Source organism: Rhinolophus sinicus, chromosome 9 (assembly GCF_057876585.1).
Source record: "Rhinolophus sinicus isolate RSI-liver-muscle chromosome 9, RSI-T2T, whole genome shotgun sequence".
NCBI classification, from domain to species: Eukaryota; Metazoa; Chordata; class Mammalia; order Chiroptera; family Rhinolophidae; genus Rhinolophus; species Rhinolophus sinicus.
The window spans coordinates 29,493,316-29,518,824 of NC_142509.1; the positions used below are offsets into that span (position 1 = coordinate 29,493,316).

General features: G+C 44.9%; 2 protein-coding genes across 2 annotated transcripts in view; both read left to right on the forward strand.

The window, feature by feature from the left end:
* VSIG10 (V-set and immunoglobulin domain containing 10) overlaps positions 1 to 5,094 on the forward strand; it is a 30,427-nt gene extending 25,333 nt beyond the window's left edge. Inside the window, exons 8-9 of the mRNA XM_019753949.3 lie at positions 1,292 to 1,509; positions 2,224 to 5,094. Coding sequence (XP_019609508.3) covers positions 1,292 to 1,509; positions 2,224 to 2,279 — 274 coding nt within the window. The 3' untranslated portion in view covers positions 2,280 to 5,094. The remainder of the gene's footprint in view (positions 1 to 1,291; positions 1,510 to 2,223) is intronic.
* A 1,651-nt stretch (positions 5,095 to 6,745) lies between these two features.
* On the forward strand, positions 6,746 to 25,125 carry WSB2 (WD repeat and SOCS box containing 2). Its single transcript, XM_074321398.2, has 9 exons — positions 6,746 to 6,930; positions 12,888 to 13,056; positions 18,243 to 18,487; positions 18,651 to 18,782; positions 20,778 to 20,878; positions 22,103 to 22,275; positions 23,026 to 23,136; positions 23,256 to 23,363; positions 23,967 to 25,125. Exons 1-9 carry the CDS (start codon positions 6,879 to 6,881, stop codon positions 24,127 to 24,129), a joined length of 1,254 nt encoding a protein of 417 aa, XP_074177499.1. The 5' UTR covers positions 6,746 to 6,878; the 3' UTR covers positions 24,130 to 25,125.
* Positions 25,126 to 25,509: the final 384 nt, after the last annotated feature.

The following is a 25,509-nucleotide window of genomic DNA, read 5'->3' on the forward strand; positions in this document are numbered from 1 at the left end:
TGCAAACTCATCCAGGAAGTAAATGGCAGTGCTTGCATTCAGACCTAGGTCTGACTAATTCCAAAGTCTGTGCTCTTTTTACAATGCCAGACCTCAGGGTGGGGTACATTGTTGGGCTGTTATTGAGGCATAAAGACAATTTGTATGTATTGAACCAGTCAGTTATGCATTTATTTTACCTAATTTTCTAAAAACAGCCTAATAGTCTGACAGCATGTTTGGAAACACTAGTCTGAGCATACCTCAAAGACCCTCCCATAGGAAACCTCAGTACTGGCAAAGTAACTAACTGGAACTTGTGTATTTCATTTTCTAAGGAGAGTGTGAGTGGGAGCAAAGAACTCTTCTCTTTGTTCCTCTTTTCCCGTTAATAAAGATGGGACATTATTGTTTTGGGACCGTCATTCATAATGAGGGGATATTGTTGTTCTGGGACCATCTTCCATGGGAAAAGTATTACCTTTACTGCCATGTATTTGAGGGCCATTCTCCCAGTAAGTCTGTCATTCCCCAGGCTTATTTCTCATAGGAGGTAGCAGTGAGGCCTAGTGAGAAAAGGTTCTGGAATTTGTGGACCTGGATTCAAATAGTAGCTGTACCATTCCCAAGCCCTGTGCTTTTGGGAAGGAAATCCCTGAACCTTCTCTGAGCCGTTGTCTTCTCATCTATTTCCCAGAGGGAGACTGTGAGGATTAAATGAGAATGTAGTGTTCCCAGGAGTGTGACTGGCCCATGGCATGTGTTCTTTCTTTAAGAAATGAACTGTCTGGCTGGAGAGGCCAACCCTGCAATAAACTAAGAGCAATTAAATGCTAAACCACTGGGCATGGACTCCAAATGCATTGGTAGTTCAGGGCTTCAGGGGTTCAGGAGAGGACTTTACCTGGGCCTTAAATAATGACCAGGAGAAATTTCAGTTAGTGGAGCAGAAATAGGGGCATTTCAGCAAAGAAACAGAGCATTTGTGTACGTGCTGTGAGGGAAACCATAATGAAATGGTAGGTGCCTGGGGCCCTGAGGTCACCTTCCCAAGTTGCAGTGGCGGGGGGTGGGGTGGGGGGATAAAACTCACCCAGAACAAGATAAGATTATCTGTAGCATTCTATGGCAGTATCTCTTTGAGAGATTCCAATCTGTCACCTCATGACTTAACCAAATTGCATACAGAAAGAATTTTCCATGTCACCAAAGGGGTTGCAAAGAATCTAATGTTTTCTATTCATCAAGGGCTGATGTTGGAAAAAATAAAACAGGGCATCTTCTTGTTTATTTCTCCCCCTTTGGAAATTAGGGGGCAAGACATGGGTGATGTCATGGTTTTGGTGGAATCGGAAGAAGAGATGGAGGTGGAAGAAGATGCTGCAGAAGAGGAGCAAGAGGTGGAAGACGAAGCAAGTGAGAGGGAGGAGTTGCCGAAAGAAATAGCCAAGCATGGCCACATTCATAGAGTGACCGCACTGGTGAATGGGAATGTAGATTGGATGGGCAATGGACTTCAGGCTCTGCAAGGTGAGCTTTTTCCTTAGAAGCACTAAGGTTTGTGGTGAGCTTCTCAGTAGGCAAGCTCTAAGATGTGAGTTTGAGTTTTGAAAGGCTGGAGAAGGTAGTTCAAGTTTAATCTGGAACCTGAGAGTCTACTGTCAACTTCCAACACAATGATTAAATTGACAAACATTGACCAAGGGCCTGCTCTGGGAAAGACACTGCTGGAGACTAGAAAAGAAAGACCAATAAAATCTGCATATAGGGTGCATTAGGAGACGAGGTAGGGTGAACAGACTAAAATGCGGGGAAAATTAAAACAGAGGCAAAATTTAACCAACACCTTGAGAAAGCAGTAGAGAAGCGTAAGCAAGGAGGAATTTGATTAATTGCCCAATGGATGATACGTTTAAAAATTACAGGACCTCAGGAGAATGAGGCAAGTCTTTCAGGACAGTTGAGTTTGAATGAGCACAAAGGAGAGAGGGCTTTCCAGGTGAGGGGAATGGCATGGACCAAGGGTATGAAGGGAGGACAGTGTCAAGCATGTCTAGAAGATTTGGAGTGGAAAGAACAGGTGAAAGGTCAACACACACCCTGCCCCACCTGCTCCTCCATGAAATTTGATTCCGAGGCTCACCAGTCAAGGACTAGAAATTGAGATGATTGAAGACTGGTGGTGGAAACAGGGTCACCTCTATTGAGATCACTTCGTCAGATCTACTTTTCCCTCCTGTATAGATGACAGCAGTGAGCAGCAGAGTGACGTCATTCAAGAAGAAGACAGGCCAGTTTAAAGAAGACCACTGTTCTTCATTATCCTGTCTTAAAAGCTTGGAAAGCTACAGTGAAGATGAGCTTTTCCTTTTGCTTTGATTTAACTTGCACCCCTGCCTGAGGGCTTAAAATGGTTTGGGGCTCTCAGCAACACACACACACACAGACACACACACACACACACACACAGACACACACACACACACACACACACACACACCTACACACCTTTCCTTCCGTTTTTTAAAAAATTGGTTTGATATGCTCTAACATTTCTCAGTGTTAAAAAACTTTGGGAATGGGCAGTGTGTCGGGGAAAGCTGCGTTTGGCATCTGAAGTGCCCTTTTCACTCTGACTCCTGGCTTTATCCAGGTTGACTGATGCTGATTTGGGGGGAGCCAGAGTGGGAGGAGGCCCTGGGCCTCACTGTCCCTTGTCACTGTGAAAGGTCTGTAACCAGCTTACCTCAGCACACCAGGGGATAGTGTGGGGTGATCGGGGCACTTCCTTTATCACTGCCCAGGTAAGCTGAGGAACCAGGTAAAAATGTCAGCTCACTGGAAAAGGTGAGGAGGTGTTAGCTACTGATGCTAGGCAGAGGGTGGCAGTTAGGGTTAGGTTTGGGAGTTGGAAACGTCTGGGCTTGAATCTGGGTCTTGTTGCTTGTTTCATGGGCGTGGGCTGTGGCTTTACCTCTCCCCCTGGGCCTCAACTGCCTTTTCTCCAAAATAGGTGAAATCACATCTACCTTACAGGGTGACGGTGAGAACTAAATGAGGTACTTTTGGACGTGAAAGTGCCTAACAGGTGCTCAATAGATGATATTCTTTCTCTCTTCCTTTGCCTTCCCTAGTGGAAGAAAAAATGTCAACTCTAAGTTGCAAGCTGTTGCCTGAGCCTTTCAGTCTTCCTTTGCAGATGGTTTCAGATGAGAGTATTATCAGAGCTCTTCTGACTACGTTCGCTTCCCTGGAGATACAATTCTTTTCAAAAGAGGTAGTGGCCCATAAGAGGAAGTGCCTCTCATTAGAACCTCACATTTTGCAGAGCCTCATATTTATACAAAATCCTCTTAGGTGAAACACTATTAGCTTTCAGCTTTTCCCCTTCTTCCTTTCTCCTGTGGCTTTGAAAGAAAACAGGAGAAATGTTTCGTAAGGGAGGATCTGGTGATAAGTACTCCTTGGGCAGACCAGTTCACCTGGCCTGTTTCTCAATCTCAGAAATGGGATTGGGGAAACTTGTTTCCTTCCTCTTCCTCAAGGATATTATGAAGATACACTGATCACTAATGCTAAGTTTCAAATGAAAAATAACCTGTGATGAGTTTAAGCTGCTGATGGCTTCCAGTAAAACCCTGTACAGTTTAGAGATTTTTTTTTGCCCAATTTCACATCTCTTTTAAATGTCAGGGGCCTTATAAGGGTGCAAAGGGTGTGTGCTAAGCATAAAAATCTGACTTGAATTTGCGTTCTTTAATATTGCATATCCTACTCTGGTGGGCAAGACTTAGGGCTTAAAGAACTTCCCTTCTCCGGTAATAGGGACTCCTAAGGTATGAAGCTGGTTGTCTTCGTGGTTACCCTGCAGGTGTGTTTTGGGTTGGTTAATTTTCTTGAATGAAGGGACCAAACTGAGCAAGTCACTAGAAGTGAGCCCTGTCCCCATCTCAGAACACTAGGGAGCTCAGGAGCTGGCTGCAATTTTGTACCCCTAGGAACAGTTGTGAACTGCAGTTCTCCTGGGTCTTTTGCTGTGTGGTACTTCATGTGCTTAACCACTCTAACTCGTCTAAGTGTCACTTCAGAACAGGATACTTAAGACAGGTTGCTTCTAAAATAACTGCACACTGCGCTAATATCGCCTTTAGAGTCTTCGATGATTATTACATTCCTGAATCTGAGCATCCACTATACAGAGGCAACCATAGTTTTAAAAAAGAAACTGGAGGGGAAAATAATTCCCAGCTGAGAACGCAGAGAATGAGTTGCAAGTTCACTGAGATGCTTTCTGCCAACTTCCTCTTCTCTTGCACACACAGCTGATAGGACATCTTCAAGGCAGGGTTTTTCCGCTAGCAAATGGGAGTTTCAGGGTCTTGATGCCAAACATTCTAAACCCTTGACTAGCTGAGCTGTGACTGCTGTCACTTGTATCTGAGCCCTGTGTACACATTAACATGGCTGGGACAGTTAAGAGTTCAGGTACTGGGGTGTCTTCGAGTTTTAAGGATTTTTAAAGAATTAGGGCTTTTTATCTTTTAAGATGACCCATCCTACAATCCACAAGCATGTTGACAGTGGGTTACAGACTTTGTGTGGCAAAGTCCAACTTATTACATTGTGCTTTTAAAAAATCTTAACCTGAACGTATTATGAACTCAGAGACCAGGAGATCTCATCAGAACCAGGAAGATAAATACTTCAGGGCTATCGCAATGGACATTTCTTTTTCTCGATACCTGATGGACACATTGGGGAAGGGGCTCCCGCAATCCTGTGGCCTTGATATTAGCTCCAGTTTCTCACAAGCACATACAGGCCCTATTACTGCAGCAGGAAAACACATGATGGAAAATTTCCATAACCCATGCACTGACACCTGGAAAATCATCCTTGCTGGGTACAATTTATTATGATGTGATTAAGTGCCAACTGGTATTTCTCACCATAGGACTGGCAGGAATGGCTGCAAAGCAAAATAAGCAGATCCCTTTGCATTATTTACATTTTATTATTTGGTGTTGGGGAGGTGAGCTGGGAGAAATTCATCTGAGATTATAATATGGGTGTTTGTTTTTTTAAGATTATGGAATAAAGTTATTTTTAAATACATGCTTTAGTGAGCTTGATTTAGACTTGATTAGTAAACTGAAAGATTTGGGAAAATGGGTTTACCTCTGTTTTTTTACTAGCTTTCCCAATATTGGTGACACAATTGTCCTCCTTGCCTTTTTATTCTTTTCCATGATTTATAGACACTACTCACCCTCTTACAACTACTGAGACACGTTCTCCCGTTTTTTTCCTCCCTACATATGCCTCTTTTGGGTCAGACTGCAGGCTCTCTAACATTAAAGGGCTAGGGTAGCAGTCATCATGGAGAACACAGAACTGAGGACTGAAAAGACAATTGACATCAGCAGTCTGGTCCCTGTAATTGTTGGTAGCTTTGGAGATTTTCACTGGGCCCAGCTAATTGTAGTCCCCACAATGTCTCACCTCACCTCCCACTTGAGGTTACTCAATTCCCTTTTCCTTTTCTAGGCCTTTCCTCTTAGGTCATTCCTTTCTCCCCCTTTCTTTACTGCACTCCAAGTCACCCAACTCTTTAGCAAAGCTGTCCCATTTTATGCGTACTTCCTTTATAACTAAGCCCGTTTCCTACCTTAACCTGTTTCCCATGTCCTTTTAAACCCAGTCCCTCCATTTTAGTGTGTGTGTGTGTGTGTGTGTGTGTGTTTAACCCAAACCTGTTTTCTGAGCCCCCTAAAATTTACCTCTGCTTATTTTCTCTTGTCCCCACCAGTCCACGAAGACCTCTTTCTGGGGGCCCTTTTGCCTCAGCCCTCCTAGGTCACACCCATGTTTACCCAGCTTGCCCATTTTTGGGACCCCTACTCTTTTTCGATGCCCCCTTTTCACCGCCCATTTTAACCTTGGCATGCAAGGTTCGCCCTCCATTTTCCACGGGGCTTTTCCTTTTCTGGTTCCCATTTCTTTTCAAACGGCCCTGCTGACTCCTTCCTCACCCCCTACTTTACCCCCAGCCCCTGTGTTGGTCTCTGCCTCGGGTCCCGGCTTCCTCAGGTCCCAGATTTGATTCTCCATCCTCATTCCTTTCCCTCCCCCTTTTAACAAGGCTTGGTTGTTCCCGGGACCCCTATCACTCTATTTTCTCAGTCTTCAATTTTTGTCTCCCCAATTCCCCTGACCCCCTGCTTCTTCAGGTCCTCATTTTTATTAGTTCCCTTCCTACTCGTTCCCGCCTCCGTTTTCACCTGGGCTCCCCCCATCGCACCCCCAATTTCATCGTGCCCCATCTCCCCCCGTTTTCTCCTCAGCTCCCCGCTTCTCCCCTCCTATTACCGGTGCCGTTTCGTATCCCCCTCCCTCGTTCTCCCCTCAGCCCCGCCGCACCCCCATTTTTATTTTTTAACCCCCCATCTCTCTCGTGCCCCGCCTCCGCCGCGTTATTACCGGGCCCGCGTCCCCTCCGCTCCTTACCCTGCCCCCTCCGGTTTGCACCCCTCTCACACCCTCGCTTTTACCGGGTCGGCGTTCACCTGCCCCCCTTTCTGCGTCCCCCCCCTTTCCCCTTCGCGGGTTTTTATCCTGTGCGCGTTCACCTGCCCCTTCCCCGTTTCCCCTCAGCTCCGCTCCCCGCCCCGTTTCCCCCTCAGCCCCGCTCCCCAGCGCCCCGTTTTCCCTCAGCCCCGTCGCCCCTACCCGGTTCTATCCTGTCTGCGCCCCGCCCCCCGCGCGTCCCCGCCCGCGCTCGCCGCCATGTGACGGGAAGCAGCTGATGGCCTCTCCCGGAGGCTGCGGGCTCGGCGGGGCCGGGACCGGGGCGGGGGCCGGCGCGGGGGCGGCATGAGGGCCGGCGGCCCGGGGGGCTGATGCGCCCGCCGCCTGCCGCGGGGCTGCGCGCGTCCTCCATGGAGGCCGGAGGTGAGTGGGGCCGGGGCGCACCCGTGCCTGCCCGGCGGGACCAGGCCTGTCCTCCCGGGGCGGGGTGGGGGGGCTCGGCCGTGGGAGGAGGACGCGGCCGCGGCGCCCGGCCTGGGCCGTCCGCGCGAGCAGGCGGCGGGGAGCGCGCCCGGCGCCCAGCTTTGTTTCACTTTCGCTGTCAGCGGTCGCCACCGCCTTCGCCGCCGGGAGGACCTGGAGAGAACGGGCCTCTGCGTGGCGGGGATCGCCACCCTCTCCCAACAGTGGGGGGCGCCCGGGGCCCGACACCTCCGCCGGGGTGGGATCCGGGGTGCACCAAGCCCTAAAGGGCTGACACCCAAGGGAGTGGCTGCCCAGGTACCCGGTGACGCACTCGCAGGTCTGGGTGAGAGTCGGGCTCTGCCCCTTACAAGCTGTGCGGTCGAGGACAAGCCACTTAACCACCCCCGTCCCCCTAAGTGTCAGTTCTGTATCTGCAAAAATGGGAAAATAATACCTGCCTCAGTGGTCCTTCGGAGCTTCCTAAATTTGCTTATTCGTAAAAATGGAGCCTGGGGTAAATTTTATGCATATATACATATTTATGTGTATATATATATATATATATATATATATATATATATATATATATATATATATATATATATATATATATATATATTTATATTCTGAGCCTTTCCCAGTGGAGATTGATTCTAGTGGAGGGGGTTTGCGGATCCCTGGTGACATATGAGAGGACAAGTTGAGGGTACACCCATGGGTGAGGTACACACTTGCCTCTGTCCTTGTTAACAGCTGTCATCAGGAGACCAGGTGGAAGTGGGAGAATATTGGGTGTATTTCAGAACCAGCCCAAATGATCTTTCAATCTCAGTGGGAATGGTGTGCTCGTCATGCAGAGGCAAAACCTCCAGACGTCCCTCGTTCTCCCTTTCAGACACCGTACCCCTAAACCTCACCTATATAAAAACTTGGTGTGGGTTTGGGATTTTTTTCTGGGAGTCCCAACTCTTGAGTATACCCCCACGCTCACAGGCAGTTTCCTTAGGGAAAATCCTCAGAAGGGGTCAAGGCCTCGGGCTCAGAACCTCTTTGTATTCTTCCAGTGAAGTTAAAGCTTCATCCTGGCCTGGAGAATTCTGATTGTTGACGTTTGTTTCCCTGGCTCCTTTGATGGAGCAGGGATTGTGGGTGGGTAGGTTGAAATCAGGGTATTCCCTGGGGTAGTGTAACTTTTTAATTTGGGAAATGACATTTCTTTGTTTGCTGGAGTCAGGCATTCAGTAAAAGGTGTAGAGGCAGCTCTCTCTGCCTTCCCATCTAGATAAGGGCTTTCTTTTCAGTGACTGTGTTACCCATAGAACTCTTTATAAATGGCCCCTACTGTTTGTCTGAATCTTATGTGAATCTTTTTATAGCTTCCGCTGTCATTTTCATTGACGCCTTATAGTTAAATCTGAAAGTGATCTGTACTAACCTCCCTTTTTAGCAGGAATCTGTTTCCAGTTCTGGGTTTTTCCTAATGATTAACGACTGTGTTTTGGGGTGTGGGCAGAGCTGTTGAGAACTGCCAAGCTACTGGTAAAAAAAGAAAAAAAAAGCCTGAGAGTTTTACATTCTTTTGAAACTGAATAAAGCCTATTGTAATGGGATTACAATGGACAGCAGTAGATATCTTCAGAGGGTGGTTAGAATTCGTGTATTCATTTAACAAATGTTTATTGAGTGTCTGCTATGTGCCAGGCACTCAGCAAGCACTCTCTACACCAGCACTGGCCAATAGAAATATAATGTGAGCCACGTAAGTAACTTCAAGTGTTCTAGTAGTTGCATTAAAAAAAGAAACAGGTGAAATTAATTTTAAAACTGTATCTTTGTCCAACATATCTAAAATATTATTTCAACATGTAATCATGATTAATTATTGATATATTTTAGATTTTTTTTTGGATTAAGTCTTCAAGATACGGTGTGTATTATATACATAACAGCCCGTCTTAATCTGGACTCACCACATTTCAAATAGTCAGTGACCACATGTGGCTAATAGTTATTCTATTGGACAGCGCAGCCCAGTAGCAGCCAACAGATAGGCAAGTTTGGGGTGGGGATGGGGAAGAGAGACAATACATAAAAACAACAAGCAATCAAGAAAAGATGGGTGAGTGATGGTTATAAAGAAAATTAAATAGAGTGAAAGGAAAGTGACTGGGCCACTTCAGGTAATGAGGCCAGGAAGGGTTCTGAGAAGGTGACATCAGCACGCAGCCCTGAACTGTAATATGGAGCAGCCAGGCAAAGATCTAGGGCCAGCCAGGCAGAGTTTTCCAGGCTAACGGGACATCTAATGTAAAGATCCCGAGGCAAGACAAATTATCTTGCTTCTTGCCAGCTAGAGGCATAGCTATTATTTCTGTGTTAAGGCGAATCTCCTTTCACAGAAGAGACCTATAATCAATATCTTTCCATTCAGCATGTGTGTCCATACACATCCCAATGTTTAATTAGAAAACCCTCATCTTTTTCACCAAGAAGGGCTACAGCAGGTACAATCCCAGATGAAGCTGGGTTCTCTCTGCTTTTATTTTTACGTTCAGCACTAATTATGGCTTGCTTTTCCAGCAGCCAGGTTTAGTTGGGGCCCAAACTCCCCTTCAGAATTTCCTTAGTTCTAAAAACCAACAGACAGAAGTTACTGGGTTCTTTCTTCTTTTAGCTCCTGGATTCCTGAGCCTGAAATAGCAAGAGATTAAATCCCCAAATCACAGAAATAGTATGTGAAATCTGGATCTGGCTCATGTTTAAGAAGCATGTCATGTGAAATGTTTCACGTCGGCATCATAATAGTTTAAGGAGCTTCATTTAATTTATAATTTAAGAGGTATATCATGTGTATGTTATTCAACAAATATTCACTGACTGCCTGCTCTCTGCCAGGAGCTCTGCTAGGTACTGGGGATAAACATACAAGCTCCTTGCTCCCGTGGAGTTGATGTCTTAGTTGGGGAAGACAGATAATAGTATTAGTGATTGTGCTGTAAAGAAAATAAAATGAGTTGTGAAGGAGATTGACTTGGGGTCAGAGAAGGGTTCTCTAAGGAGCTGTCATTTGAGCTGAGACCTGAGTGAAGCGAAGGTGCCAGCCGTGGAGGGGCATTCCAGGGGAGGAGGAGAATAGCTGGTGCAAAGGCCCTGAGGTTGGAACTAATTGATCATAGTCAGGGGGTGACACAAAGCTAGTGTGCTAGAGCCAGGGACAGGCAGAGGAGAGATGGAGGCCCAGGTGGGAGACAAAGGCAGGGGCCAGCTTCTGCAGGACTTTGAGGGGAGGGTGAGGCGTTTTTGGATTTTATTCTAAAAGTGATGGAAACTGATTACTTTGGGAGGTGAGGAGAATGGGTGGTAGGGGCCAGAGCAGGAGCTGGGAGCGCAGTTGGAAGGCTGCTTAGTGAGAGATGATGATGCATAGATTAGAATAGTAGCCATGGAGATGAAGGTAGGTTTGCCAAGTCTTTTGGAAACAGATTTGATAGAACTTGCTAGTGGATTTGGATTGGGAGGTTAAGAAAAGAGAGAAATCAAGGATGACCCCTGTTTATAATGTGTAGAGCCTCCATGGTGTCCAAAGGGTGGATACCGTGCATGTTACGGAGGAAGTAAGCCAAGTGTAAATATTGTCAGGAAGGAATCAAGAAATTTTCATCCAGGTCAACTGATGAAAATGGACCTGAGATCAGTCGGTGCCATTAATATTTGACTACATCCGGTGTGTCAGCCTCAGCACTACTAACATTTTGGGCCAGATAATTCTTCGTGGGGGGGCTGTCCTGTGCATTGTAGGATGTTTAGCGGCACCCATGGCCTCCACCCTTTAGATACCAGCAGCTCCACCTCTAGTTATGACACCCAAAATGTCTCCAGACATTGCCACATATCCCCAGGGAGCAAAATGACCTCCAGTTGAGAACCGCTGGACTACATGCAGAAAATGAGGGCTGTGTCACCATGAGAAAATAACCTACAAGTAATGAGAATGAAGAAACTGTTGCAGGATTGCTGTGTAACATTAGGAGACCTGCTTTGGCTTTAAAATATAAAGTAAAATGTTCTTACCTTGCAAATGCATCCAAAAGAGTGTGCTTCTACAGACAAGTAATGGTTTAAATAAAAGCATCACATGTGCAAACACATACACATTTCTAGGAGGAATTATAATGTTTGGGCCTATACAAACTCCAATTTAGACCTAATATTTTAGATTTACACATAAAACCTCAGGGAGTGAATATAAAGGAAATTTCCTTAAATTTGCTTTAAATAGCAAAGCCACCAAAGTCTTGATATGATTTATTAAAATTCTATTTAAAGACAGAATTTTCAGCAACACACTTGCTTTATAAAACAAGATAGACCCATGTATTTTTCTATAATGCATATACCAGAAAATATATGTAGATACATAAATATTATGTACATACATATGCATTCATCTTTACCATCTGTTTCATTGAATCCAAGATATTGTGGATCATATTGCCATTATGTACACTGAAAAAATACTGTATTGACCTATGAAAAGTCATTGCTTGTAGGATACATCCTGATTTCAACTAAATCAAACTGTGAGAAGATACATAAAGATGTGTCCTAAGACATATGACATGTGGGCTGTTTAAATTAGTATCTATAAAAGGGTGAACGTCTCGAAGCTGTTAAAGTGGAACATATACACCAGGAAGTGACCTCAGTGAGGATGGAGGCGTTTTTTATAGTAGTATATGTCACAATCATTGCGGTCCAAAAGTCACTTCTGAAGGCCTTTAACTTACCAGCGTCTTCGTCAGCCATTGAAAACTTTCCATTGGAGTAGAGACTTGAATTGCCCTTCAGGCGGATGAAAAAGCACCAGCCCGACACCTACCCTTCACGAGGTGCTGTGCTAGGCCGGATGAAACCGTCTTGGTATTTTGGAGCAAGGGTGCTTACATTCTAGGGGTGCGGGGAGGGCAGAGGGAGGTTAGTTACTGCATTAAGTCGAGTGGGACTTATTTCCCTCTCATAGTGTGAGATCCGGGTACACTTCTCAGTTGCTAATCTAGGTAGGATTCTCACATTCAGAAAACGAGTCCAGTTGTGAATGCGAAGGAGCTCCTCAGGCACGACTCAGTGTTTGGGGAGATGTAACTCAAAGGATGCCGGAGCTCATGGCATGGGTGTGGGGGGGGAGCCCAGGCTTAGCTGCCTTTATGGTGTAGGCAGGTGGAATGTATGTGAAAGAAATGGCGGAATGTGATGTCTTTCAGCTTTGGCTGGGTCGCTAGGGGCACGAAAATAAATCCGGAGAGTCTTGTAAAAGACCTGGGCAAGATGGGATAACGTCTTAAATGAGAACAGAGAGGAGATAGAAGTGGGGGGCCATATCAAGAGGTCTGAGCGAGAGGAAGCAAGCCCAGAGCATTTTATTTTAGCCTTGGTAAAGGGGAGGAGGCAGGTGAGTGAGACGGGAGCCTTTGAATTTCAGATACTGTTTGCCCATAGCAGGTTCAGATACTGTTTGCCCATAGCAGGTTCTTTTGAGGAGAATTTAAATACATTTGAAAGCCTCCTAATCTGCCATCTGACAGGATCCTTGCCTTGTCTGGTCTCTCCTTCCTTTCTCTTCAGGCATTCATAGGAAAATGAGTCCTCCATTCACTGGGTTTACCCACCCAAAGGTTACTGGGAGTCATGGGTAACCAGCAGTAGGGAGTGCCAGGACTTTGTAACCGGGGTGGAATGTGGCCTGTGGCTACTGTGACTGCCCCAGGTCACTTAAAGGACCACTCCCTACCAGATCCACAGTGTCACCCTTTGCTATAAAGAGACATTGGCTTTCCTGTGTGTGAGTCAGTGAGGTAGTTGGTGGTCAGGGAGCGTGGTGAGGGTGCTTGTTGGAAGCATGCTGTCTCCTGTCTCAGAGGAACCACTGCTGCTGGCTGAACTGAAGCCCGGACGCCCCCACCAGTTTGATTGGAAGTCAAGCTGTGAAACCTGGAGTGTGGCCTTCTCCCCAGATGGAGCCTGGTTTGCTTGGTCTCAAGGACACTGCATTGTCAAGCTGATCCCCTGGCCGTTGGAGGAGCAGTTGTAAGTACTCTGGCACCCAAAACAGTCCTCATGCTGGGGACATGAGCCCTTTCCCAAATTACGGTATTTTGCCACTTCTCTGCCCAAAATTGTGAGGGGAAAAAAAGAATGCGCATTATACATGTGTCGTACGAATTCAGTATCTATATAAATGTTTTTAATCCTTTTATTTATGGTTATGAATTAAAAGGGTAACTCTAGAAATCCATAACGATATCCTTATGCAAAATATTATAATACCCTGGAATACGATCATCGGTTTTGTTGAACTTAGAAGAACTTGCAACAACTGAAGAGTTCTTGGCCTTCTATGATGCGTAAATACCATAAATTTGTTACCGATACATAAAATTTCTTGTACCATTATATGTTAAAAAATAAATGCTAAAATTCCTTTAATAATACAAAAACCAAGTACCTAAAGGTAAACAAATAAAAATTTGAATGAAAAAATTAAAACGAAAGATTTTTTTCCCCCCTGAAAGTTTGGGCCAAAACCATGGATGTTCATTATACACGGGAGCGTATTACACACAGCAAAGTACAGTACTCGCTACTCTTGGGTTTCCCTGGCCAAGAACAGGGGAGGGAAACTGGCTGAAAGGTTCGGAATTGATCATTGAGGTTTCCAGAGCCCCGCATTCTGTACATGTGAAAATGAATTCTATCAAGATTATGTTAGCCCCAAGTGTTTTTAAACAGCTTTATTGAGATATAATTTACACACCCATCTTAATGGCTTGTTATCAGTATTTCCTTTTTTTTTTTTTTAATTTTATTGGGGAATTTTGGGGAACAGTGTGTTTCTCCAGGGCCCATCAGCTCCAAGTCATTTTCCTTCAATCTAGTTGTGGAGGGCGCAGCTCAGCTCCAAGTCCAGTTGCCATTTTCAGCCTTTACTTGCAGGGCGCGCAGCCCACCATCCCATGTGGGAATTGAACCGGCAACCTTGTTGTGGAGAGCTCGCGCTCTAACCAACTGAGCCATCCGGCCGCCCCTCTGGAATCTCAGCGGCAGCTCATTGTCTTCAATCTAGTTGTGGAGGGCGCAGCTCACTGGCCCATGTGGGAATCGAACCAGCAACCCTGCTGTTCAGAGCTCGCGTTCAAACCAACTGAGCCATCCGGCCGCCCCTTATTTCCTTTTATTGCCAAATATTTCATTATATGGAAATACCACATTTTGTTTATATATGTGTTAATTGGTGGACAATTGAGTTGTTTTCAGCTTTGGCTATTACGATTAATGCTGCTATGAACAGTTATGTACAAGTTTTTGTGTGGACATATGATTTCATATGTTTTCTATGTTTAACTGAGGAACTATCAGACTTGTCCAAAGTGGCTGGACCATTGTACAATCCCACCAGCAATGTGTGAGTTTTCCAAATTCCCCACATCCTCACCAATACTTGTTATTGTCTGTCTTTTTTATTACAGCATAGCCATCCTAGTTGGTGTGAGGTGGCATCTCGTGGTTTTGAGTTTCATTTCCTTCACGGCCACTGACATTGAGCATGTTTTCATGTGTTTCTTGGCCGTTGTATACCTTCTTTGGAGAATTGTCTTCAGATCCTTGCCTATTTTTTTTTTTTTTAAGATTTTTATTGGGGAAGGGGAACAGGACTTTATTGGGGAACAGTGTGCACTTCCAGGACTTTTCTCCAAGTCAAGTTGTTGTCCTTTCAATCTTAGTTGTGGAAGGTTCTGTTCAGCTTCAAGTTGTTGTTCTTTCAGGCTTAGTTGTGGAGGGTGCAGCTCAGCTCCAGGTCCAGATGCCGTCGCTAGTTGCAGGGGGCACAGCCCACCATCCCTTGCGGGAGTCGAGGAATTGAACTGGCAACCTTGTGGTTGAGAGCCCGCGCTCCAACCAACAACTGAGCCATCCAGGAGGCAGCTCAGCTCAAGGTGCCGTGTTCAATCTTAGTTGCAGGGGGCAGAGCCCACCATCCCTTGCGGGACTTGAGGAATTAAACTGGCAGCCTTGTGGTTGAGAGCCCACTGGCCCATGTGGGAATCGAACCGGCAGCCTTCGGAGTTAGGAGCACGGAGCTCTAACCGCCTGAGCCACCGGGCCGGCCCCCATCCTTGCCCATTTTTAAATTGGATATTTGTCTTTTTATTATCTACCACGATTAGTTTCCGATATTAACTAGTTTTTCTTTCTTTGGGCTGGGCAGGTGCCAGCATCTGAATGCTGTGAGCCTCCAGTCAGAGGGCCCAGCATCTGCATTTTTTTCATTTGTCCCAGGGCAACTCTTTGTCTTCATTTATTTATTCAGCCATCATTTGTTGCAAATCTTTGCCTGAAGCTGAAATAAGGGCTGAGAATCCTGAAATAAATGAAACATGGCCTCTGCCCTTGAGGGTCTCATTTGTTTTGCTTTGGGCATTTCTATAAAATGCATATTAGATTTAAGTTTTTAATAAGTTTAGTCTGCAACTTGTTGCCTTGATAGTAGATAACGCTGATGAGAGTTCACGGAGATGTGTACTCTGCGCACTGCTGGGGTCCGGAGGCATAAATTGTGCATTTTCTGGAAGGAAGACTGGCGATGGGCATTAAGGACCTTAAAAATGTTCTGCTGGTGATTCGGAATCTCAGAAAGGGGTCATCTATTTACGTACACCTATTTTCATCATGAAATTAATTATATAGTAGTTAAAAATCAGAAATTGCTTCAAATCTAGTGATGAGAAAATGGTTGAGGACATGGTGTCATTTCCTTATATTTTTGCAGCTGTCAGAGATGGTTGTGTGTTTTTTAAATCATGATTTTCAGTTCCTTTTATGGTCAATTTAATGATAATGCCAAGATCATGCATTGTTTATTGTTCCCCCCACTTTAAATACAAGCGACTTCGTATCTAGACTTGTCTGATATAAATTTATAGTCTGAAAAAGTTGTTTTTAAAGCATAAAATGGAAAATCTGTTGTTTTCCTGAAAATCACCCTTGTACTTAAATATATGCATTATTATGTGTAAGTATAGTTTGCCCATATTAGTTATTATTTGTCTCATTTCCAAATTTTCTATTGTTTTCTTTATTTAGTTTTCAATTATAATTGACATTCTTTATTGTTTTTATAATTTAAAATAATTGTTGTTTTTTTAAACAGTCCTTTAAGAGGCATTTATATTCTTGTTAGGATTGTCACACATTTTTAAAAATCATGTGTACCTTTGCTATTGAACAGATAATTGATATTAACCAGATAATTGTACTACTTTTAGAAATAAAAATTTTGAGAAACCTTAATTTCAGTGAAGTTAAGCTCTCCCAACAAATCTGCCTTCCCCTTAATTACCCCCCCCCCCACCCCATAACTCATCCCTTGATTCATTGACAGGCTCGGAAGTCCAGGGGCTCTACCGAGCACAGGGCTGGGATACCCAGGACTTACTTTCTCGTTCCAGTTCTCCTCCTGATTTTGTTACCCCTGGAAAGTCAACTCTACCCCTAAAATGGAGCTGTTAGTGTCTCTTTCTAGAGAAATTACACCTATAATATTAAAATGAATTAATATGTAAATATGCCTTAATTTCTTTTGAAGAAAGTAGCTACAGAAGTATCCCTTGATTCAAATACTGAAAGTAGGATTTTATAAAAAATGAAACAAATGTAACTTTGGAGATTCCAAGCTGTCCGGCAAAGTTCTTCCTGTAGCCTGTGCTGTGCTGCTTCTCTGGGTGGGAAAGCCAGGCCCTGGGGCCCGGCCAGGCAGCTCTGCACCGTGTGTGCGGCTAGGCAGGCTGGGGTCCCGTGTGGCTTGACCAGGCCCAATCAAAAAGACATTCATGATCACATCCAAACGTTTCGTCGGAATAACAACATTTCAGACTATATTTGGCCATTTAGACCAGGGGTCAGCAAACTTTTTCTATAAAGGCCCAGAGAGTAAATACTTTTGGCTTTGTGGGTCGTATAGTCTCTATTGAGACTACTTACCTCTGCTGTTACTCAGCATCAAAGCACCCATAGACAATAGGTGAAAAAATGAGCATGGTGTTCCATTAAAACTTTATTTATAAAAACAGACTGCTGGCCTAGCCATAGTTGGCCAAGCTCTGATTTAGACTAGCAGAGTTTTAGAGCTGAAGGCGGCTACACTTCAGTTCCTCCTAATTTTATAGGTGAGCTTGGTTAAAATTTTTAAATAGATTTCAAGCACACAACGGACAAAAATGTGATTTAATTAACATTTGGGGAACAAATGTAATACATGAAGAGGTCTAATTACATATATGTGAGGATAGGCTTTCTCATGGGACTGAGTTCCAGCTTTAGCATGTCTATTTCCCCTAGGTCAGTACACCCCAGAGTGTGTGGTCAGGGTCACATAGAAAAGTAGGACTCAGCGCTTGCACTGATACGGCGAACCCCAGACAGGGAACTTTCAGGTTTTCGGACTGAACCTCCGGCAGTCTGATTGCTCATACCTTTGAGATACTGTCTGCTGGGCAGGGTGCTGGAAGGACCCTGTATCTTAGGGACTGAGTCTCACTCAGCTTATCTGCGCCTGTGTTGAGGGTCAAGCTATGAGGTCTTTCAGGTCAGTGCACCCCTGAATAGTTCTGTGGGTTCTTTCTCTCTGTTGACTATCCCGTTGGTTGGTTCCTGTGCTGGATGTACCACCAGGGAAGTAAAGGAATGAGCCACATTAATTGATTGGAACATAGTGAGAGAAGGCAGAAATCAGCATGTACCAAGCCAACTGTTGGCCAGAAAGGGGTTTGTTTTCCTGCTTCTTGGGAATTAGTTCTAAGCTCAAGATGGGGGGCTCATCAGTCAGGAGAGCCAACAAACAGGTGGGTGTTCAGATTCTAAGTTCTGTCCTCGTTCCAAACCCCTAGCACGCTTTCTTATGGGGGAAACCGAGTGCATCTTTGTTTCCACATAACAAAACTCGAGAGCGCTTTCTGAGGAAGCATATGGCGCCCAGGAGCATCTGTGAGCTAGCTATCCCACAGAGCAGGTCACCCATGTCAGGGCAGTCACAAGTGGAATGAGCCCAGGCCAGGGAAGCCTCTGTTACACAAATCCTAAAAAGAAAAAGAAGTCAGACCAGAATTCAGCGAAAGCCAGTTTGTTTCCAGGGTTTTAAAGTCTTTGATACCCACGATGAAAAGACGGTTGACTTGGTGACAACGTCAGACTCATTAAGACCTCTCTACTTCCCCCAGCATCCCTAAAGAGTTCGAAGCCAAAAGCCGAAGCAGCAAAAATGATACAAAAGGGCGCGGCAGCCCAAAGGAGAAGACTCTGGACTGTGGGCAGATCGTCTGGGGTTTGGCCTTCAGCCCGTGGCCTTCTCCACCCAGCAGGAAGCCCTGGGCACGCCACCATCCCCAAGTGCCAGATGTCTCTTGCCTGATCCTCGCTACAGGACTCAATGATGGACAGATCAAGATTTGGGAGGTACAGACAGGTAGGTCATTTCTGGCTGGCACAAGGCTTCGGAGGCTTATGTTCACGTTCTGAGCAGGAGCCAGAGGGGCCGCCAACCTCCCAGTTGGCTGAGGGCTGTAGCTGTGCCTGGCAGACCCGGTGCCACTTCTCCCACTGACTGAGTGCTCCTCCTTCCACTCCAGGGCTCCTGCTTTTGAATCTTTCTGGCCACCAAGATGTCGTAAGAGATCTGAGCTTCACACCCAGTGGTAGTTTGATTTTGGTCTCGGCATCTCGTGATAAGACTCTTCGCATCTGGGACCTGAATAAACATGGTATGAAGGTGATGGCCTCCTCGGCAACTCGCAAAATGCTGTTATTTGTCCCTTTCTCTACCAATGTCACTTTTACCCAGAATAGTGTTTCTCAACCTGTTTCTATTACTGTCCCCTAAGGAGCCTTTTAGACATACTTTTCCCAATCACCCCCCTAACCCTGGAAGATTTTAATACCAAAGATGTGCTGTATATATCTATTTATGTACTGAATGCATATTTATGCTTTGTACGTAAGAAAGATAGGATTATTTTGGCCATCAAGAACCAGTTTCCACCACTCTTGATTTCACTTCTATTGAAAATATGTGATGGAGAAGACGTTTTCTCAGCCATGGCGCTATTGACGTTTTGGGCTGGATAATTCTTTGTTGTGGGTTGTCCTCTGCATTTTAGAATGTTGAGCACCATCCCTGGCCTGTAGCACTCTACAGTTGTGACAACCAAAATGTCTCCAGACATTGCCCATGTCCACGTGGAGGGCATAGTGTCCCCAGGTTGAGAACCACTGACGTAGAGGAAGTCATCCATGGTGGGTACTTCCTGTTAGAAATAAAGTTTCTTTGTGCAGTAGAATCTAGGTCAAAAGAATTCTCCCAGGCTAGAGGGGGTCAGCTTTTACAGAATACTCCCTTGAGCAGAATTATACATAGGAGCGGCCCAGTAAAGAATTCCACATATCTCTGGTGACAGAGACGGAATTCATTGCTTGGTCGTTTTCTTCCCCATGTGGGCTGGGATGCAGGGGCAAGAGGGAAGTGGCAGGAAGAAATGGTGATGTGAATAGTTCCTGAGGGGGCACACTCATCACTGATAATGCACAGGCACCGGTACTCGTGCTTGAGCCACGATTGTTCCCCAAATTATGACAGGGGACCTGTCTCTTACCCTCTTAGAAACGAGCCTGATAATTTGTCCAAACAACTAAGGAGGTGCTTGTATTATCCTCATCTGAAGGCATCTAATCATTAAGAAAACTCGAGGTAGTTTCTGCCCGTTACCACGGAACTTGTAATCACACAACCTAAGATAGGCCTGCTGACCAGAAAGGCTTCTCAGAGGCAACGCCATTTGTAATGTGTGTCCAGAGGCAGCTTGAAGGTCCTTGAGGTGGCTTTGAAAATCACTTGGGGGTTGGGAAGGGAGGACTAGCTGAGGGTAACTGAGAGGGGGCGGAATGCACTAGGCCAGTTATTGTGGCTTTTCAAGGCAAGGAGGGGAATAAAGTAATGTGCCCAGGAGCTAGGCCCTGCCCTGCACAACTTGCCTTAATTTATTCTACATCCTTAATTTATTCTACATCCTTAATTTCAGCTGTATTGACAGGGTGGATATACCACCCTTTATTCACTCATTTCCCTATGGACGAGCATTTCGTTATTTCCAAAAACTGAGTCCTGGAGAGATTACATGAGTGACCTAGGGTTATGCGCCAAGTAAACAGTGGAGCCAGGGTTCAAACCCAAGTTTGCCTGCCTCCAGAGCATGTGGCCCTAATCACTCTGCACCACTGCCCATCCAGACACCCTGGTGGTGAGAAGGGGAGCAGGGTGGTGAGAGTGTAGAGTGGGATTCGTATGACGAGGGGGAAAAACCATTAGAGAGAAAACTGAAGATAAACACTGTCTCACATTTAGAACAGTGCTTCAAAATAATTGAGGCAGTTGGGGGACCTGGAAAGAATGTTCTTTGCTATCAAAGGAAGGGATCTATCGAACCTGATCTATGTACACCCTTTATTCCAATGATCTTGGGGATTTTGGTGACACAGTAGGTGATTTCCTTTGGGTGTTAGACTATTCTATTCATAGATTTCAGGCATTTAAATGACAAATTCTGTCATATTTATTTTTCTACATTAAAAAGTGGGTGTTGGGACTCAATTGATAAAGAACTGGATGGATATACTGGGTGGGCGGGCCATCCCTACAGTTCCTCAGTCTTCCTGCTTGGTCGTTTTGAGTCGGCTCACCGTCTGCTCCTTTTCTCTGCCAGGTAAACAGATTCAAGTGCTCTCGGGCCATCTGCAGTGGGTTTACTGCTGCTCCATCTCCCCCGACTGCAGCATGCTGTGCTCTGCGGCTGGAGAGAAGTCCGTAAGTCTCACACAGTGGGTGCCATTTCCTCTATGGCTTTAGTTCAGCAAGACGTGGTGGTCTGAACTGGCCTTGTTGTGTGAGAGGGTAAACAAGCCAAGTGTCCTTCTTAACTTCCGCCTGCCCCTCAGCCCCAGCAGACGGCATGCTGGTGGGTGTGACCTCTTGCACACCTCCCTTTTGATTTGCACTTTGATGTGAAGCAAGAGGAGGTGTTTGAATAGATGACTGCCATGGTCGGAGAGCTGTTTGTCTTTACAAATGGGAAAGGGGTGCTTTTTACATTTCTTTTCCCCTTGGAGTTAAACCACCCACATATGGATCCAAATTTCCTTTGAACCATCTAATTTGAATCTATCTAATTAGGATTTTCATTACAAATCATGTAATGTACAGTTACTTGTTGAATTTTGTCCTGAAATCCTGTCTGTTATTTTAAAAAGTATTATTAGGTTGGTGCAAAAGTAATTGTGGTTTAAAAGTTTAAAAATAATTGCAAAAACCGCAATTACTTTTGCACCAATGTAATACAAAGCCAATAACAATTTGGGAACAGTTTGAATTTTGTATCTGCATGGAACTGTTTGCTGTGACTGAGGTGGGCAAGTTAAGAATTCACTATTTGGTACAGCCTAGGTGGTTAATCATTTACTGGAGGTTTGCGACTATGTGAAAGGGAGTTTTCTTAAAGAAAAGAAAATCCTACTTTGAATGATTCTCAAAAAGGTTTCAAGTGATGAGCTGTGTCAGACGTAGTCATGGGGCAGATTTCCATGGTCCTTTGACTACATTGGGGATGTAAAAGGGCCTGGCAGGGTGCCACCGCGTGTTGATAGCTCTGAAGTTCACGCCTGACCCCTACGTTTGATGTAAGGAAAAGGACAAGATAGCCCTTGGCTTAGGCCTTCGTCAGCACATACTGCTTGTTTGCACACAGGGCTCCGAAGCCTTTGCTGACACGTGTCCGCTGGCAGTCTTCCTGAGTTTGGCCCATTTATCCTGAAAATGAGCTCCTTGAGCATGTGCATTGGTTAGGCCCCGCAGAAATTCAGACCTGTTACTTTATTTAAGCCTATCTATGAGGTGTTCTGGAAGAGCCGTGGACAGGGGAGTGGAGTACGCACTTGGCCACGGGGCCTGAAGGACGTTGCTGTGCCTTGCGCTCACTGTGCACGTCCTAAGCACTGTTTCCAGCCCTCACCATGCACCTGTTACTCTCCACAGGTGTTTCTCTGGAGCATGCGGTCCTACACATTGATCCGGAAGCTAGAAGGCCACCAAAGCAGTGTTGTCTCCTGTGACTTCTCCCCTGACTCTGCCTTGCTTGTCACGGCTTCTTACGATACTGACGTGATCATGTGGGACCCCTACACTGGCGAGAGGCTGAGGTCACTCCAGTAAGCACTGGATCTCTGCTTCCGACTTCCCTGTGTGGTGACCAGTGAGAAACCTGCCTTGGATTAGACATGTCCCTTTTAGAGTCTGGGCAGGGGACCGGGCAACCTGGGTAAAAGACACAGTGGAGTCAATCGATGCTTATTGTAAGGCTGATGGACAGTGGTGTTTCCTTGTCAGTTAAGCTCTCAGCTGAGAACCAAGTGCTTTCACATCTCCTGATAGATGAGGCTGCTGCACTTCTTTGGATTCAGCTTTAAGAAACCTCAGTGACTCTTTCTTTCCATTTACTAATAACTGTACTAACAAGTTCAGAATGATCCTCCTACCGAAACTGTTATTTCCAAAATGAATTTTCATGTTCTCTCAAATTTGGTCTACTTTTTCCCCTTTCTCTGTTGTTTTATGAAGCAAATAATAGATAGTCCTATAATTATGTATCTTAGCCTAAAAAAGACTTTCAGTTTGCTCTGTGGCATTCAAGTGAGGGCTGACCTACTTTGCATAAAGAAACTAGTACAGGGAGTGTTAGGAACCCTTCTGCCCCCTTCACAAGATACTTGGAGACGTAGGAAATGCACTGTTTTTCCAATCTTCTTTTCTAGTCTGCAAATCCTAAGGTTTCCATACGGGGTACAAGATGCGTCTTAAACCTTTTCATAGTCAGGGCAGTTTGGTCTCCTGCCTGGGGATGAAGATAAACAGTGGAGGGGACCATCACTCAGGCTTCCTGCCCTGTTTTTTCTCCGCAGCCACTCCCAGCTTGAGCCCCCCATGGATGACAGCGATGTCCACATCAGCTCCCTGAGATCGGTGTGCTTCTCTCCGGAAGGCTTGTACCTGGCCACCGTGGCGGATGACAGGTAACGAAAGAAATCTCTTTACACAGCTCAGAGCTAGTGTTTGCAAGTAATTGTAGCATTACCTACGGGTCTGGCCCCAGGTCTGCTGATGTGCTAACATACTTGTCTCTTTCGTCCAGACTCCTCAGGATCTGGGCCCTGGAACTGAAAACTCCAATTGCATTTGCTCCTATGACCAATGGTCTTTGCTGCACATTTTTTCCACATGGTGGAGTTATTGCCACAGGGTATGTATCTGTTAGCTGAACAGAAGGGCAACAATTTCTGCTGAGTATACCATGTAGCTTTGTAAGGAAAGAAAGCATCTAGAATTTTCACGCCTATGAGGAAGGCTTTAAGGAAAATCCAAGATTATGTAAAATCCTAATATTCTGCCAATATAGGTTATCATTACTCTTAATATTTAATCTAAATGTAATTAAAGAGTTACAATTCTTGACAACTAATGGACCAAGCCTGCAAGGAAGCATAAGTTCAAATGATGCAGAATTTATATGGGAAACCATCTAGGGCAGAGACCACCTGACAGGGACCATCTATAATTCAGCAGATGGCACTCTCCCTGTTACATTTGCACTCATAGTATGATTTAGAAAGGTCTGTGCGGCAGAGTTAGCACTTTGGTATTAAAGGTGTCTGGCGTTCTTATAATCCTCACAGCAGCCTGAATTATTCAGCACCACAGCTTTGACACCCTTTCATCAGTCAGGGTTACATTTCACTCGCCAGCCTTCCGTTAGTGCAAGTCAGAGGAGAAACAGTAATATCCATCACAGTGAAAACAGATTTCCTGGGTCTGCCTGAACGCATTGCTTTCTGTTTTGTTTCAGGACAAGGGACGGTCACGTCCAGTTCTGGACAGCTCCTAGGGTCCTATCATCACTGAAGCACTTATGCCGGAAAGCCCTTCGAAGTTTTCTAACAACCTACCAAGTGCTAGCACTGCCAATCCCCAAGAAAATGAAAGAGTTCCTCACATACAGGACTTTTTAAGCAATGCTACAGTCTTACTGTTTTCTTTGTAGCAGGATAAATCTTCCTGGCAAAGGAGTAGCTGGAATAATAGGCCAAACATCTGGTCTTCGATTGAAATAGAATTTCCCTTTGAGACTGTGAATAGAATGTAGCAAAAACAGATTACAGTGAACTAGTAATGGATCTTTTTCCTCATGACATGTGAGAGTCAGTCATAGGGGAGGGGATTCCACTTCTGTGGCTGCAGAGCCTTCCCTTAAATCTTCAGTCCACTTATAAACAATTTTGAACTCTTTCTAGTAGTTTTGATTCAAAGTGCAGTTACTGATGTTTGGATAAGTAACGAGGCCTTGCGAGCCTCCCTGCAGTGGCAAACAGGTTTAAACTCCCCCTCCTGGGAAGTGTGGCTTCTGCCTAGTCCTTATCATGTCTTTCAGAGGCAGTGGTGGCGTTGTTTCAATTTCTCTCCTGTTGTGTCAGAGTTGCTTTGATGTTGGCAAGTCTTTCCTTCCTCTAGCCCCCCTCTGATCAGTAGGACAAAGTTTTCATGGAGCTGTCTCTGGTAGGAGGTATTAACTTAGCTTAACTAATTACAGGTGACTCAGAGGCTATGCTCCTGACCGATAGACACTATAATTGGCTGTTTTTTTTTTTTAAACAATGGTGTGCATGTGAAGATGACAAATTCCTCTGTCAGGTTACACAAGGATTTAGTCCTAAATTGCATGACTGTTCAAATGGCTGGTTATCAGTTGTTTGCCATTCATTAGCATATTTATTTGTGTTTTCTCAACAGATATTAAGGTACAACTGTGTTTTTCTTGATGGTATGTTAAAAACCATAGTACTTAAGTGGAACAGTTGTGAAGATGTCTCCTTAATTGTTAAGAATTGGTGTTGTCATCACTTCAGCCGATATCCTTATGTACGAGGTCTGACTTTGCTGCTTCACCTCATTGGACTAATGAGCCAGTTTTAGCTCTACCCCTCAACAAATATAGCTCCTGAAAAGTACTAACTGTTCTCCTTCAGTGGTATATATTTATCTAATCAAGACACCTCAAACAAAATCTGCCTTTGGAAAATTTAATATATTTTAAATTATTTTAAAGAAATGCAACATCTTATCCTTTCGCTTTCATAATAGGTGCTTTATGGAGGCCAGTGTAACATAAAGCTTGTTGAAAAAGTAGGAGTCTCTCCTCTGCCGCCTTTGTTGCTGAAGAAAAACATTTCAAGACAGGAGGCTTTCATTGAAGGAGAAAGTTAAAAGCTTTTGGCACTCCGTTTCGTTTTTTCCATTAAGGAAAAAAAAAATCACCTTTAAAACGTACAACAGGACAGCTGGGAATGGATTGGGCAAATTTTTAATTTTGTGGTTATCTTGAAAAATCACAT